Source organism: Triturus cristatus, chromosome 9 (genome assembly GCF_964204655.1).
Source record: "Triturus cristatus chromosome 9, aTriCri1.1, whole genome shotgun sequence".
Taxonomy (NCBI): Eukaryota; Metazoa; Chordata; class Amphibia; order Caudata; family Salamandridae; genus Triturus; species Triturus cristatus.
In genome coordinates this window covers 19359495-19375868 of record NC_140592.1, presented here as the reverse complement: position 1 = coordinate 19375868, position 16374 = coordinate 19359495, and the positions used below count along the sequence as shown (strand labels likewise).

At 49.7% G+C, this 16374-nt stretch overlaps 1 protein-coding gene across 1 annotated transcript in view; it reads right to left on the bottom strand.

Moving 5' to 3' along the window:
* Positions 1 to 16374, bottom strand: part of PLXNB1 (plexin B1) — a 469341-nt gene that overhangs the window by 113062 nt on the left and 339905 nt on the right. Inside the window, exons 11-15 of the mRNA XM_085624251.1 lie at positions 14995 to 15912; positions 14177 to 14305; positions 12356 to 12478; positions 11661 to 11754; positions 6587 to 6753 (exon numbers count right to left, since the gene is read on the bottom strand). Of these exons, the coding sequence (XP_085480377.1) occupies positions 6587 to 6753; positions 11661 to 11754; positions 12356 to 12478; positions 14177 to 14305; positions 14995 to 15912 (1431 nt within the window). The remainder of the gene's footprint in view (positions 1 to 6586; positions 6754 to 11660; positions 11755 to 12355; positions 12479 to 14176; positions 14306 to 14994; positions 15913 to 16374) is intronic.

The window sequence follows — 16374 nt, the reverse complement described above, 5'->3', positions numbered from 1 at the left end:
TGTTGAGGGTGTGAATGGAGTAATTGTCATCAATCCCAGAACCAACTGGTGAAGGCCTGGTGGAAGAGTCAGAAGAAGATCTGAGTCTCTTGTTCCATCTGTGACACACCCTGACCTGCAAATCATACCTCTCCTTAGAAACTGGATCTTTGTCTTATTTCTATTTCCTGCAACTTTTGGGAGCAAAAAATAAATAAAAGGCAAATTTGTATTGCAAGTTTGGAAAAAAGAAGTTGTAACTTTGCATATACAACAGTAGATGGAGAAATGTCCTCACCGTGTAACACATCAACCACCAAAAGCACGTTCAGAGTTTTCCATGAAACTCACTGATGATATTAGAAAATAAAAAGTTTCTGCCTTTATTTATTTTAAATGTCCCATAAGGAATATGCTACTTACCAGTATGCATCTGTTCTTGGCATGTAGAGCTGCAGAGTTGTACACTTAGCATAGGTCGCCATCTGGTGTTGGGCCCGGATGTTTGCAGTTTGTTTTTCTTCTTGGACCGTGCTTGGAAGTCACGAGTTTGGTGACTCCTCCTTCGGTCCGTACTGCGCATGGGCTTCGGCTCCATCCTCAGATTGTTTTTCGCCAACAGGGAAATGATGGAGCGTAGTAATAACAGTGAGAAACCCATGTGTGTTGTATCTAAATAAGATGGACTGGAACGGATACAGGTAGCCGGGGAGGCGGGTGGGCGTGTACAACTCTGCAGCTCTACATGCCAAGAACAGATGCATACTGGTAAGTAGCATATTCCGTTCGAGGCATATGAGCTGCAGATTGTACACTTAGCATAGATTATATAGCAGTACCCAACCTTAGCGGCGACCACCGGTATCCGTTGCAGCTGTTTGAAAGAGTGTTTTTAGTACAGCCTGGCCCACCCTAGCTTGCTGCTGGGAATGCACATCTACACAGTAGTGTTTTGTGAATGTGTGCGGTGTAGACCATGTGGCTGCCTTGCATATGTCATCTAAGGGTATATTCCCTAGAAAAGCCATAGAAGCCCCTAACTTTCTTGTAGAGTGGGCTTTAGGGGGAACAGATAATGTTCTCTTTGCCCTCTGATAGCAAATTTGTATGCATTTTACAATCCACCTAGCTATCCCTGATTTTGAGATGGGGTTGCCTTTATGTGGTGGAGAAAAGGAAACGAACAACTGTTTGGTCTTCCTGAAGGGTTGCGTTCTTTGTATGTAATATAGCAACGCTCTTTTCACATCTAGTGTGTGTAAGGCCCTTTCCGCAACAGATTGGGGTTGCGAAAAGAAGACAGGTAATTCCACTGATTGATTGAGGTGGAAGGGGGTAATGACTTTGGGCAGGAACTTCGGATTAGTTCGAAGTATGACCTTGCTGTGATGCATTTGTATGTAAGGTTCCTGTATGGTGAACGCTTGTATTTCACCAACCCTTCTAAGGGAAGTGATAGCTACAAGGAAAGCTGTTTTCCAGGTGAGAAATTGTAGCTCACATTTGTGCATTGGTTCGAAGGGCGGACCCATTAGTCGTGTAAGGACCAAATTTAGATTCCATACAGGGGAGGGTGGTGCCCTGGGAGGAATTACTCGTTTAAGGCCTTCCATGAAGGCTTTAATAGCGGGCACTCTGAAGAGTGACAAATGCTGTCTGTTTTGTAGATAGGCAGCGATCGCTGCTAGGTGTAGGCGTATGGATGAATACGCTAGGTTACACCTGTGAAGATGGAGCAGATAGCATATGATGTGTTGTATGGATGCATCTAGAGGGTTGATTGTATTGTTACGGCAGTACATTACAAATCTTTTCCACTTTGCGGCATAGCATGCTCTAGTGGTAGGACGTCTGGCTTCCATGATGATGTTCATGCAATCAGGGGGAAGGTTAAGGTACCCGAATTCTAAGATTTCAGGAGCCAGATCGCCAGGTTGAGCTGAGCTGGGTCCGGGTGCCTGATTTCTCCATGGTTCTGGGTTAGGAGGCATGGGGAAAGGTGCAGTTTTTGATGTGGTACCACTGATAGTTGTAGTAGCGTGGTGTACCACGGCTGTCTGGCCCACGTCGGAGCTACCAGAATGAGTGTGAGGGAGTGCTGTTGTAGTTTCCTGACCACTAATGGAATTAGTGGGAGAGGTGGAAAGGCGTATGCAAATCTGCCTGACCAGTTCATCCATATCGCATTGCCCTTGGACAATGGGTGTGGGTATCTGGCGGCGAAGCTTGGGCATTTTTTGTTTTCGTGGGTGGCGAAGAGGTCTATTTGAGGATGCCCCCACTGTTGGAAGAATGGGTGAAGAACTTGTGGATGCAGTTCCCATTCGTGTAGTTGTTGAGTCTGTCTGCTGAGCAGATCTGCTATGGTGTTTTGTACGCCTGGAACATGTTGTGCCAGGAGAAAAATGTTTTGGGGAATTGCCCATCTCCATATGCTCTGGGTTAAGCGGGAGAGCTGGGGAGAGTGTGTCCCCCCCTGTTTCTGTATATAATACATCGCAGTCATGTTGTCTGTGCGAATGAGGACTGCTTTGCCTGAAATCTGCTTTTGGAAAGATTTTAGGGCTAGAAAGATCGCCAAAAGCTCCAGATGGTTGATGTGGAGCGTTTTTTGCTGTGGCGTCCATAGACCTTGCATTGTGAGGTGTAAGAGGTGCGCTCCCCAGCCGGAGAGCGATGCGTCCGCTGTTAGAGTCACTTGGGGAACCGGGTCCAGGAACGGCCGTCCCTTGGAAAGGTTTGTGGTGTTCCACCACTGCAGAGAGTGATGTGTGCGGCCGTCCACCAACACCAGATCCGTTAGCTGACCCTGGGCCTGGTTCCACTGTTGTGCTAGGCACTCCTGAAGTGGACGCATGTGGAGTCTTGCATGGGGCACTATGAAGATGCAAGACGCCATCATCCCTATGAGCTTCATAAACACTCTTGCTGGTAGAGAGTGTTGAGGAAGGAATATTTTGCGTAAGGCTAGAATGCTTGTGATTCTGGCTGGGTTTGGATAGGCAATACCTTTTGAGGTGTCTATGGTGGCCCCGAGATATTGCTTTGTGTGAGATGGTATGAGGTGGGACTTTTGGTAGTTCACCGTGAAGCCTAGCTGATGAAGCAGTTGGATGGTGCTGTTTGTATGTTGCACGCATTGGTGGTAGGACGCGGCTTTTATGAGCCAGTCGTCTAAGTAAGGGAAGACGTGAACATGTTGACGTCTGAGGTGTGCTGCTACTACTGCTAGGCATTTGGTAAACACCCGTGGTGCAGTGGTGACCCCGAAGGGGAGAACCTTGAATTGGTAATGTTGCCCGTCCACCACGAACCTGAGGTATTTTCTGTGAGAGGGGTGTATTGGAATGTGAAAGTACGCGTCTTTCAGATCCAGTGTTGTGAGAAAGTCTCCCTGGCAGAGGAGTGGGAGGACTTGTTGTAAGGTGACCATGTGAAAGTGGTCTGAATGTATGTAGGCATTTAGAGGCCGGAGATCCAGAATGGGTCTGAGGGTCTCGTCTTTCTTTGGGATTAAGAAATATAGGGAGTAGACCCCTAGATTTCGTTGATTGTCGGGTACCTGCTCTATGGCGTGTTTCTGGAGGAGCGAGAGTACCTCTTGTTTGAGCAGTGTGGAATGCTCTTGGGACATTGGACGGTGCCTTGGTGGGATATTGGGTGGGGTAGATGTTAGCTCGAGGCAGTACCCTGACCGAATGATTTGGGTCACCCATTTGTCCGATGTTATGGACTCCCATACGTGGATAAAATCTTGTAGTCTGCCCCCGACCGGAGTGGAATGGTCTGGGGGGAGGGAAGGGGAGTCATTGTGCGGGTGGGGTGGCAGAACGGGTATTGTTGGTTTTGCCCCTGCCCTTATTGTTGTTGCCTCTGTAGCCACCTCTTTGGTTGCCCTTTGAAAAGGTATTTTGAGGAGGGGATTTGTAGGAGGTAGAGGCATTATCGGTGGAGGAGCCTCTACCTGTGGCACGAAAGGACGAGCGTCGAAAGGAACGCTTAGAGGCTTGGGTCTGGAGCGCTCCCATAGACTTCGCTGTGTCTGTATCTTTCCTCATTTTTTCGAGCGCTTCGTCTACCTTTGGGCCAAAGAGTGTTTGCTGGTCAAAGGTGTGATTAAGTATTGATGTCTGGACCTCAGGCTTGAACCCTGATATCCTGAGCCAGGCATGGCGGCGAAGCAGGACACTGGTGTTTATGGCTCTAGAAGCAGTGTCTGCTGCATCGAGGGCACACTTAATGGAGGTGTTTGTGATTAGTTTGCCCTCCTGTATCAAGTCATGAGCTTGGCGTTTGTATTTCTCTGGAAGGTGCTGCATAAGAGCCTCTAATTCATCATAGTGTGCTCTATCATATCGCGCAAGCAGTGCTTGTGTATTTGCAATGCGCCACATGTTTGCAGCCTGGTAGGCGGTGCGTTTACCAGACGCGTCCAGAAGTTTAGATTCCTTGTCTGGTGGTGGGGCATCTCCTGAGGATTGGGAGTTAGCCCGCTTTCTAGCTGTGGAGACAACTAGGGAATCTAGAGGAGCAGGGCCCTTGATGTATGCAGGGTCTGTGGGTGCCGCCTTGTACTTCTTCTCTATTTTAGGGTTTAGTACTCTGGCTCTGACAGGGTCTTTGAATACCTCTGTAGCGTGCTTGGTGACACCCTTAAGCATGGGTAAAATAGCAGTGGAACGATCTTGTAAATCAAATGTATCCAGTAGGAAGTCTTCTTCCACTGGTTCTGTGTGCATGTCCACCCCATGGTAGTGTGCTGCTCTCTGCACTAAATGGTGAAACCCTAAAGAGTCCTCTGGAGGAGACGGCCTTGATGGGTATAGGTCGTCTTGAGGTACATTGGGTACATCAGGGTTATTATAATCCTCCCATGGATCTGGGGTCCCTGGTGGGGTGGGATCCATTGGGGCGTCCCCTGGGTCATTGTCCGGGTCCCCGTCATCCGGATCTGGGGATGGGGCCGGATCGTAGTGAGGTAAAGGTGGAGGGGGTGGTGGTGGGAGGGGGGGTGGCAGTGGGGAGGGTACTCTAAGGGGAGAAGTGGCTGAGTCCCTCTTTTTGGGTGGAGGAGGAGGAGCCGGAGCCTCAAGGCGACGCTTCTTAGTAATCACAGTCAAAAGGCCAGTCTTTGGATCTCTGGACAAAGTCTTTTGTAAAGGGTCTGGTGTAAACAGAGCCAATGGCGCCGAGTCGTCTGTCGGCACCGGCGATTTCGGAACCGGAGGTTTCGATGTTCTGTGTACGCCTTGCTTTTTGGAGGTCTCCGTGTGTTTCGGCGTCGAATGCTGTTTCGGCGCCGGAGCGTCGGTGCCGACCGATTTCTGTTTGTGTTTGGTCGGCGCCGAGTGTCCAGGTTTCGGCACCGGTGGTTTCGGAGTCGAGCTGGATTTTGCAGGCTTCGGTGCCGAGTGGTGTTTATCGGCACCGGGCGTCGGCTGGCTCGATCCCGAGCTGCCGTGAGACTTTGAGTGCTTCGACACCGGGCCCGAAGGTGGGGTGATCGAGGCTTTGGTTTTGGTTTTGCCCAGGCCGGCAGGCGAGGGGGTAACCGGAGTCTCTTTGGTTTTCGGTGCGGGGCTGGGCGGGGGCATTGTACTCACGGCCCGCTGTCCTGGTGTTACGTCCTCCAGGTCGGAGTCGTCGGCCTCGGAAGCGCTGACGATGTCTTCTCCCAGTTCGGTGTGTGTCTGCCCCGAAGCTTCGGCGTCGTCTCCGAAGATGTCCGGTGGAACTGTTGAGGATGAGTGCGCCATGGTGCGTCGAGCCCTTCGATCTCGGATCGTTTTCTTCGATCGAAAAGACTTGCAGGCGGGGCAGTCTCGAGCCTCGTGTTCCGGAGAGAGGCAAAGGTTACACACCTGATGGAGGTCGGTGTGGGGAAATTTAGACCCACATTCTGGGCACTTTTTAAACGGAGTCCTTTCCATCGGCCGGGACCGGAGTCGCGGAGGGCCCGAAGGCCGGTGTCGATGTACGGGATGGAAAAAGTGCCGCTTCGAGAGATGAAGATGATGAAGGAACTCGAAGAATCGAGGATTTTCCGTCGAGGCTGGAACCGTAGAAGTTCGAAGCCGGAGCACGAAGTATCACATCCGAGCCCGATGGCGGAAAAAAACAATCTGAGGATGGAGCCGAAGCCCATGCGCAGTACGGACCGAAGGAGGAGTCACCAAACTCGTGACTTCCAAGCACGGTCCAAGAAGAAAAACAAACTGCAAACATCCGGGCCCAACACCAGATGGCGACCTATGCTAAGTGTACAATCTGCAGCTCATATGCCTCGAACATTAGGTTTTGGAAGGGTTTGGTGTGAAGACTTGTCTCTTCCTGTAATGCTGTGTCCCACCATTATGATGAAGTACGGCTTCCAAACAGCGTCACATAAAGTGTCACAGTCACAAAAGTTTTTTTTTTAAATATTGAGAGGCTAACATAATTCCACACTTTGTTATTAAACGCATACAATATCTTAAGCTGGGAATGGTCTAAAGAGATGATAATTCATAGGCAATTCTACCCATGTTACAGGAAGTGTGTGCAAGTCTTTCCACCCCCAAAGCCCTGCCCTGCTGCAGCCAGAACATGAAAGGAGTGTGGTACTCACAGAGTGGATGAGTGGTGCAGGGCAAGTGTCTTCAACCTCTTCACCACAGGATTCAACAAAAACACAGCTGGGCTGCTCGCCGCCACACCACACGCAGCGGTACTGGGGGTCGGCGGTCTGGCAACGGCTGCAGTCCGGGTGTCCCACGGAGCAGTTGTAGAGGGTGACTGCAAGAGAGTGTTCGAGTTTAGATCACAAAAGAAGACAACACCAGACGCAGAGATGGGGGTGTACGAGAAGGAGGTAGAAGTGGGTACAATACACATGCACCGTTTCCTGTTCCCTTCCAAGACCAGTGAAGACAAAGGTGGTCCAAGCGTCAAAATCAAAAACTCAGCACATATATCATTCATTAGGACACCCTTCATAGCTGGTGTATGCTTCCCTCTGACGATGGGTTAGTGCAGCAATGAGGCACATGGGGTAGACATACATCACCCTAAGTACAGACACTTCAAACCTGTGGAAATATATTAACATTTAGGTATTCAAACCATTTCTCAATAATTAAAGTCAGCCAACAAACACTGATGATGAAAACGCATGATTTCCCAATGGTTCAGTCTCCCCTCTGCCCACATTCAGCACCGCCCATCTTTTTTCAGGACTCTGCATTCACCACTCCCCGAACAGACAGTCTCCGCAGGCCATACGCAGCCTCCAGCACCCGCCCTGTACAGCGTTCACTCTAGGCCCACCTCTTACCTACATCCACCCGCTACCACGCTGTGCACAACTAGCCCTCACTCATCTGCTCAAAGCACCTTCCCATCCCTCCTCCTATTCCTGGCTGCCCTCTGTACTCACATGCTCAGAGTCCACCATGCCTCATGGTCTCTGCCTCACCCTATTCTCAACTTTTATTGATCTATCTATGCCCCACATACCTGCACAGAGCTCACTCCCAACTTCCGCTTCCAGACTCAGACTGAGATCCCTACTCCTTTGTTGAAGTCCAACCCCCCCCTTCTGTCTTGGCCCATCCTCCACACCTTCACACGGCCGAGTCATCCTTCCCACAAAACCCAATGTCCTTTCCACTAATTGTCCATCTTCCCTCCGTTCAAACCCAGTTTCCAACCTTCCACCTGTTCCTAGACCCCACACCTCTCCAGTCAAGACCTGCCTCCTGCACCTCCGTTCAAGTCCAACTTCCACCCACTGATACAATGCCAGCTTCCCTCTCTCCCCAAAAGGACAGTTACCACCCACTGGCCCAATGCCAGTTTCCACTCACTGGTTCAATGCAAGCCTCCAACCACTGGTTCAATGCCAGCTGCCAACTACTGACACAAGGCCAGCTTCTATCCCTCCACCAAGGGCCAGCTTCCACCCAACTGGCCCAATTCCAGCTTCACTCCCTCCACCGAAGACCAGCTACCACCCACTGGTCCAATGCCAGCTTCCACCCACTGGCCTGATGCCTGCTTCCCTCCCTCAACAGAAGGGAAGCTTCCACCCGCTGGCCCAATGCCCACTTCCCTCCCTCCACCGAAGGGCAGCTTCCACCCACTGGTTCAATGTCAGCTTCCACCCACAGGTCCAATGCCAGCTTCCCTCTCTCCACCAATGGCCAGTTACCACCCACTGGCCCAATGCCAGTTTCCACTCACTGGTTCAATGCCAGCTTCCAACCACTGGTTCAATGCCAGCTTCCAACCACTGGTTCAATGCCAGCTTCTATCCCTTCACCGAAGGCCAGTTTCCACCCACTGGCCCAATTACAGCTTCCCTCCCTCCACCAAAGGCCAGTTTCCACCCACTGGCCCAATGCCAGCTTTCATTCACTGGCCCGATGCCAACTTCCCTCCCTCCCACCGAAGGGCAGCTTCCACCCACTGGTCCAATGCCAGCTTCCACCCATTGACTCGATGCCGGCTTCCTCCCTCCACGAAGGCCAGTTTTCACCCAATGGCAGTTGCCACTCACTGGTTCAATGCCAATTTCCAACCGCTGGTTCAATGCCAGCTTCCACCTCTCCACCAAAGGCCAGTTTCCACTCACTGGTCCAAAACCAGCTTCCACCTACTGGTCCAATGCCAGCTTTCATTCCTCCACCGAAGGACAACATCCACCCACAGGTCCAATGCCAGCTTCCACCCACTGGTCCAATGCCAGCTTCCATCCCTCCCCCCGAAGGCCAACATCCACCCACAGGTCCAATGCCGGCTTCCACCCACTGGTACAATGCCAGCTTCCAACCTTCTGCTGAAGGCCAGCTTCCACACACTGACCCGATACCAGCGCCCACCCCTCTGTCTCGGTGTGTAAGAGAGTTTTACATTCTAGTAATGATAATGGCAATCTTGAGATGGTGGCCTCAACACAAACCAAGTCTCTGGTGGCCTATGTACTGAAGCCGGCAAGTCCTCATTGACATGTACAAGCCTGAAAGATCCTATGGTTTGGAAGTGGAACAGTGACAAAGGATTGTGCAAAATAGTGAATAGTGACAGATCCTTCTTCCACAACTGAGCAGGCACAGCAGGAAGGGCATCATATGCTGAAGTCCTGGAGCTTTGGCAATGAGCTGTTGGGTAGAATACACAACGCTGGGCTCCTAAGATTGACAAAGCCTCCCAGAGGATGGCCATGCTGGTGGAGTACAGTACGAGTTCCACCCTCCAAACCGCGGTGAAAGGTTTAGAGGGCATGAACTTTACCTGTGTTTGTTGCGCGTGACACTTCAGGGATCTGGTACTGCTTGGGTAATGTGCAGACTCCTAGTCCTATCCTGTGCAGAGCTAGGACAATCCTGGACCACGGCTGCTAGTTCCACTGCACCTGGAAGGCTACAGGGCCCCCCTGGACCAGGATGGCCTGAGGTTTCTCACTGCTGAGGCCTTGCTTGGCCTCACACTGGCGTTGCTTGCCTAGTTCGCTTGTGTGGTGGGACACTAGGTCGGCACTAGACCAGGGCATGGTGATTCAGAGCCAGAACAATGACCCAAGGTCCTGACCGGCTCGCTGGACCTCGGCTGGCCGAGCTGCTTCACGTCTTGGACTTGGATTGACCTCTGCACCAAGCACAAGCCTGGCTGTCAGGGTTACAAGCAGAACATCGCTTTAGGACAACTGGTGTTGTCCAGAATGATCGATGACCTGGCCTGCTCATGACGTGTTATGGTAGAGCCTGTGTCTATACACGAAGAGGTGCATAAGGGAGCACCCGCAGGATTCCCACATTACATGTACTGAACAATAACTACATCCCTGCAGAAGCTTTCAGTAGAAATTAACAACACCTGTATTGAAAAAAAACATAACAATAAAGGGTTTAAGGGTCAACTACCATGGCATTTTCAGGGTATAAATTGTCCTTTAAAGATTCTTAATTAAAGTCCTCTTGTGGTGTGGACAAATGTGAATGTGCAAGTTCTCTTGATGGAACTGCTTCTAGCTTGGTTGGCTTTCCTTTGACCACTGAAAGGCCACGTTTACACCTGAGGAGTGGTCCAATGGACCGCCAGGTCAGTGGAGGCTAGGGCTCCTGAGCCCCAGTGGAGGACTTCTCGCCCGATTTGTAGATCTCCCCCGTCTGGTGGTGGATTCCTAAAGCCTGCAGAGCACAAACAGGGCGGCAGCTTCTCTGAAGGCACAGGAGTCTGTCGAGAAGGCACCATGGCATTCTTGCACCACCTGCAAACCTTTTGGTTCTACACCAACAACCCCTAAAAGTGGTACAACAACAAAAAAGAACTGTCCTTACTGTTGGGAGTGTTCTCCTGCACACGAGGGCCACTGAATGACTTCATTCATTCAATGTGTTGCATTCATCTTATGGTGGAGAAATCGAGAGGGTCGCCCATCTAATCTTTAAGATGCCGAAGGATTTTCATATTTTAAAACCCTGCTTACAGATTTGAGAATGTGGAAGCAGCAAGAGTCCCTGCGAGGGACACAATAGACATCCTCGCAAATAGGGAGTTGAAAATGTGTTGAAAATGTTGCTCTCAAGTTGTTCCATGGCAGCTTGAGTAGTTCACGCAGCACGCTTCTTTATTTGTATTGTTCGGTTTGTGTTTGCGCAGGACCGGATGGACAGGGGAAGGTTCTCATTGCCTCAATATGAATGAATACTTCCCTCATCCAGTGATTGGGAAGTGGAATTCTTCTCTGCACTATTAAGGCGGATAAGGGGACAGACATGATCCAAGTCATTTTCCCAAGTTCACACAATTTGATCGAATGTGGAAGCAGAGATTTAAGTCTGCTCTCTAGATTTTGAAGTCTGCTACACACTATGTCCTCCTGTTTAACCCTCCCAGGAAACATTTAATGCTATCCCTTCACCTTCCACCCTCCTTGGACTATTTGGAACATTCTGTGAATGGACAGAAGGATGGCATCAAGCGGTCACTATAACACTTTATTTTATATCTTTGGTGGAAGTTGCTTTTCCTTTAGTTAGTTAATTCAAAATAAAAGTAACAGCTATTGCATGTTTTAAGCCTGGCAGAATTGAGGAAAGAAAATCAGAAAAAACGTGTTCACTAAATCATTGTTTGATTTAAATATATACATGTTGGGGGCAGTGGTCTTTCTCAAATGGTAGGAAACGAGGGTGTTATGTACTTGACTCACTAAATGCTCACTTTACACTAACTGAGGAAGGTGGACCTGAAGGGTGTAATGAAATCCCTGCTGCTGGAAGAATCCTATGTTTCACCTATGGAGTCAGGTCAAACCACCACCGCCTACCACAGGGCGCTTCTGAGCAGAGCGGCATCGCACAGCATCTTACAGTTGTGTTGTGGTCTCCACTATGCGTGTTATACCAAGCAGTAAATTCTGGCTGACCTTCAGTGACCTCTCCCAATAACTCCCCTACTCAAAACTCGGAGTGGGGCATATCTCTACCACCCTGCATGGGTCCTATAACCTTGCCTCTGCCATGGGTCAGCATCTACCCTCCTCCACCCAAGCATGGCATCCAGCGCTCTATCCAAGCTCTGCCCCAACACTTTGTTCGTGCCCAGCCGCATGTTGATCTAAAGCCATCCAATCTCTTTCATCCCAGGTCCAGCCACCACATCTCTCTACGCAGTCACTGTCCTGTGGGCAGGTTACATACCATGTAGATCCTCTGTGCTGTCCACTCTGAGCTCCTGCTGCCGCTGAACATACACCACAGCATTAAACTCTGGTTGGGGTGCCGAGTAGCTGTACTGCAACAAGAACGGAACGTTAGGGGGTGATGGGGAAAGATGCAACAAGAATAGGGCATCAGTAGGGAGGCGACGAGACAAGATGCACCTATAACAACTTGAACAATCGGTAGGAGTGGGTCGGCAAAGAGGTGTCTACTAGAACAAGAACAGGACAGTAGTAGGTGACGGAAAGAGACATAGCTACCACAACAAGACCATGACATTAGAAGGGAGGTCATGGGGAAAGAAGCAGCAACTACAGCAAGAACAAACATTAGCAGAGAGGTGATAAAGAGAAGCATCTAAAGCAAGAAGAAGAGGACATTAGTAGGGTGACCAGAAGAGTGGGATCTGCTACAACAAGAACACAATGCCTGGAAAGGATGGGAAAAGAGAATCTATCACAAGAACTGGAGAATTTCAATCTTTAGTAAAGTGCTTTGACTCCTTTTGATGAATGAAGATTCAGTGTAGAAAACACAGGAGCTGGGCATTGCGAACTGCTCACGAAAGATCGCATTCACGAAGGGAGGCTAGTGACTGAATGAACAATCCCACCCATGAAGCATGCCACAGTCAGTATGGGAGAGATGAAGCACATGCCCTGAGCTGTTGTTACCTGGTGCAGCTGGCAGGTGATGTAATATCTGGACCGGTCGTTCATGTCCACATCTACGAAGGCATCCATGACAACGTTACGGCCCTCCAAGATCATGACACACTCGTAGTCCCACTGCTCATCCTGAAGAGCAGAAGATGAGAACCAATAGCATCAGAAACAGCAAACGAGCTACCAGCCAATCATGCGCACTAGAGAGCAGGCGCATCAGTCCCCAGGCCCCGCCCACTATAAATGCTTCCCCTTGAAACACTCATCTCTGAAAAAAGGTGATTAGTGAAGAGAGAGGCGCCTTGGGTGATGTGGAAATCCCCTCATCACTTCACAGAGACATGGGGTTAAGGGTTCTTCGGATTATAAATACTGGGGAGATTCTCGCAGATCGAAAGGAGGAACATGCCAAATCCTGTGACCTAGGTAGGCACAGTGTCTACCTCCTCTACAGGAGAGATATGCTCTCTGGCCTGGAGAGAAATTACGAAATATTGTCACAGGTGAGGGTGGAGCTGCACAACATGTGAAAGAGCTTTCAATTATGCCTTTATGCACCACTTTATAGGTTGCATATCGCACACGGTACTTCACTGTCTGCTCAATCTGGAATTATCCTCAAGTGCCCTACATAGTTGGACTCCTCCAATCAGACTGGGATGCACTCTACGAAAATTTAGCTTCATCTGTGGACTCCTCCATAAGTCACACCTCTCACCAAATATCAGCATTGCCCCTCTGCGAAGCATTCTGTAGTCAAAAACAGAGGTGTCACTGTGAGCAGTCACAAATGAGAGACGACATCTAGGGAACATCATTAGACAGCCAAAAGAATGAGCTCTTACTCCTCAGTGATTAAGGTTCCTCACCTCTTCCGGGTCGGGGAGCCTGTGAGGGTTACGCATAACACTAGAACAGAAACGTGTCCTCTTTGACAATGAACTCTCCCACAAGTGAAGACAATCAACAAAGAAGCCTTTGTCTCCTGCGCTTGTAACCCTTTTTCGGCTCTTCTCACTTTTGTGTTTCCGTTTCTGAGAATTTGCAATGGGTTATACATGGGTATACCAAAAAGGGATCCCTTCAAATGCCCCCCAACTCCTAGCAAAGGACTAGATTAGTCTTGACGTGGAGGGACCACACTCTCCCACTACTGATCAACAAAAGCCACAGTTCAAGGCTTTATGAAATCCACAACACTCTACATGGTTGGTCTCTCGGTTACTCAATCAAGTTAGTCAAGTTATTAGCCTGCCAGACTCAGCCAACTTGAACCGACTGCCCACTTGATTATCCAGGCTTCAAGGATTTGATAGCAAAATTCTTCAAGTACAGGGATGCCCCCTAAAAAGTCTCCTATACAAACCCCGGAGAGACTTCTTAAGGACAGGAGCGTCGTTAATGCACCTTGCTTATGCTCGGCCAACCGTGTGCTGACATTCGCCTAAGTGCAGAATCTCTCGACAAATACCCACTAACTGCTATCACCCATCAGCCAGTTGGGTCCTAGTGACCAACCAACTTTGCTTGGTAACTACATGCAGAGGCAGCCAAAATTACTCAGGGCTTACATTAACTACTGAAAACTACTCCAGTTACTCATAAATGTAAGGAAACAGCTACATCAAAAGGATTCACAACATACACTCTACTTCTGACTGGCCCAATCGAACTACTCAAAGGCTTCATGACCACGCTTTGCGGCTAAAACCGCTACATGTGCCCAAGTAACCCCCCAAAGCACTCAGAGGCTGCAGAAAAGAGGGTGGCAGCACTTTGAACCCCCCTACTAAATAAAAAGAAACAAGGGGCGAAATCCCAGATGAATACCTGGAAGAGATGGAAGTTTTTTCCCACCAGAGTGATCTTCCGCTCGACATTGACGGGCAGCAGAGAGGAGCCCTGGATGCTTTGCACACAAGGACAGGCACTCGGCCCCCAGACAAACTCTTCTTCATTCTGCAAAAACACAAAACAAAATAAAACATGGCACCCCTGCTGCCACGAAGACAACGCTTACACTTACCATTGATGGACTGCACCCAGCACGAGTGCAGCATCAGGACGGGAACCCATGATCTACAGGATGCCCTCAGCTCTTTGCTTCAGGCACACAACCCGCTGAGCCTTTTAGTAACAGCAAAGTTCTCTGTATCTAGTACAGGCGCAGAATTACAATTTCTAAAGTACTTATCCTAAACACAACCTCTCTTGACAGCTTCTTTCACTGCAACTGACCAGCTCATCGCTCACTCACTCAAAGTGGAACTTTAAATGTATTTACAACTGGAACTTTCAAAACATCTGTAATGAAAGCAAGTCACCAGATGGACCTCCATCTGTGTGAGCATCCGGCCTCCGAGACAAGGTGGATTCCAGTATGTGATATCCAGCATTGTGTAGGGCTGCTTTCAACAACTACGATTCAAGCACTACAAGCTTATCCCTACATGGTCCTACCTTCTCTTTGGTGCAGCAAGACTTTCTAGGCCTTCACGGCACCCACAGAATGAACACACTGCCATCTTCCTGGACTCTGGCTGTCTTATAGTTCACTTAGAACTCCTTGTTTTACTACAGGTGCCGGACCTTGGGAAGGCCACGGAAACGTCACCTGCCATTCAGACAAGCAATTGCGGCCAACTTACCAGCTCAATGAAACCAGCGGAATCATCCTGATAATCATATATGGAGGACAGGATTCTGGGAAAGGTAGACGAAACTCCATCTAGTTCGCCATCGCCCGAGAGGATTGTTGAAGTCGAGAAAGGAAACGTGTCGTTCTCGATTGACAGCGAGTCAGTCCAGTCCTCTTTTGTGTCCGGGTCTCCTTGGACCACCCAGTCGATAATGGTTGGGGGCACCTCTGTAGCAGTCAGTTGAACATCGAGGTCTTCTGGGAGTTCAGATATGGAAGGAGCACTGGGAGTCTGATTCGTGGAGGGAAGTGTTGGCACAGAAGACGTGGTTTCCTCTTGTGCTGGTAGGAACGTGACGGAAGGCCCAGTGTCACCGTCCTCGTCTGTGGGAGTGGTAAAGGCAGGAACAAGTGGCTGCACAGTGCTCAAAACAGGTGTGGTGAGTGGTACGGTGGATCCGAACACGTCCACAGTTGTTGGCTCTGCTGTGAGGGGCATCACCTCATCTGTGGTTATAGAATCATGTGTTACAATCACCACAACCTGTGTTGTAGGCTCTTCATAGGATGTTGTAGGTCCTTCTGTAGGAGGAAGTGTGGTCTCCTTTGGAGTTACAGTAGGGGAGGTTGGAAGAGGTTGAATTGTCGTGGTCATCGGTGCCTGACTTGGTGTTTCCAACGGAGGCTCTGTTGTCACAACAGTGATCCTGGGAGCCGTGGTTGGAGTAGGCACAGTGGTGCTGGGTGTGGTTGCAACTGTAGTAGCATCGGTGATGGCAGTTGTGCTTGAAGATGTAGTAGGCACAACCACTGGGACAGTAGGAGAGCCAGGGGTCACAGGAGGTTCAGTGGAGGAGAGCACTGTGGTGGGGAGTGTGCCAGAAGAGACCACTGGAGGAAAAGACGTGCTTGAGACTGGCACCTGGACCTAGAAGGAGAAGGACAGAAGGCGTTAATGTGGTCAATGGTGGACTTTAAAGAGAAGACAGGGTGGGGCAACAGGAGAAGAACCTTGCATCCAGCAACAGGTAAAAGCTATAATGGAGAATGCGACAGTGAAGGGGGAGTAGAATGCGCGAGTTTGAAGGGTGAAAGAGAAAGAAGAGCGAGATAAAAGGAACAAAGAGAGGGAGTGAGGCAACATGGAATGGAATAGGAAGTAGTGCCTGCTTACCACCAGGAGAGGATGAGTACTCCCAGTTCACTCCATACTTCACTGTCACTTACCTGTGGCAACATCATGACCTGGACATGTGGGTTATGAAGAGAACACATACTTTGTAAAGCTTGGCACACGTGGGTGCTAGTGAATTTGTTATGGCTGCGTGAAGAGATCCCGAGCGGCCAGTCCTAGCGTCCCTACTGCCACCAAATCAGGTGCAGTGAGAAT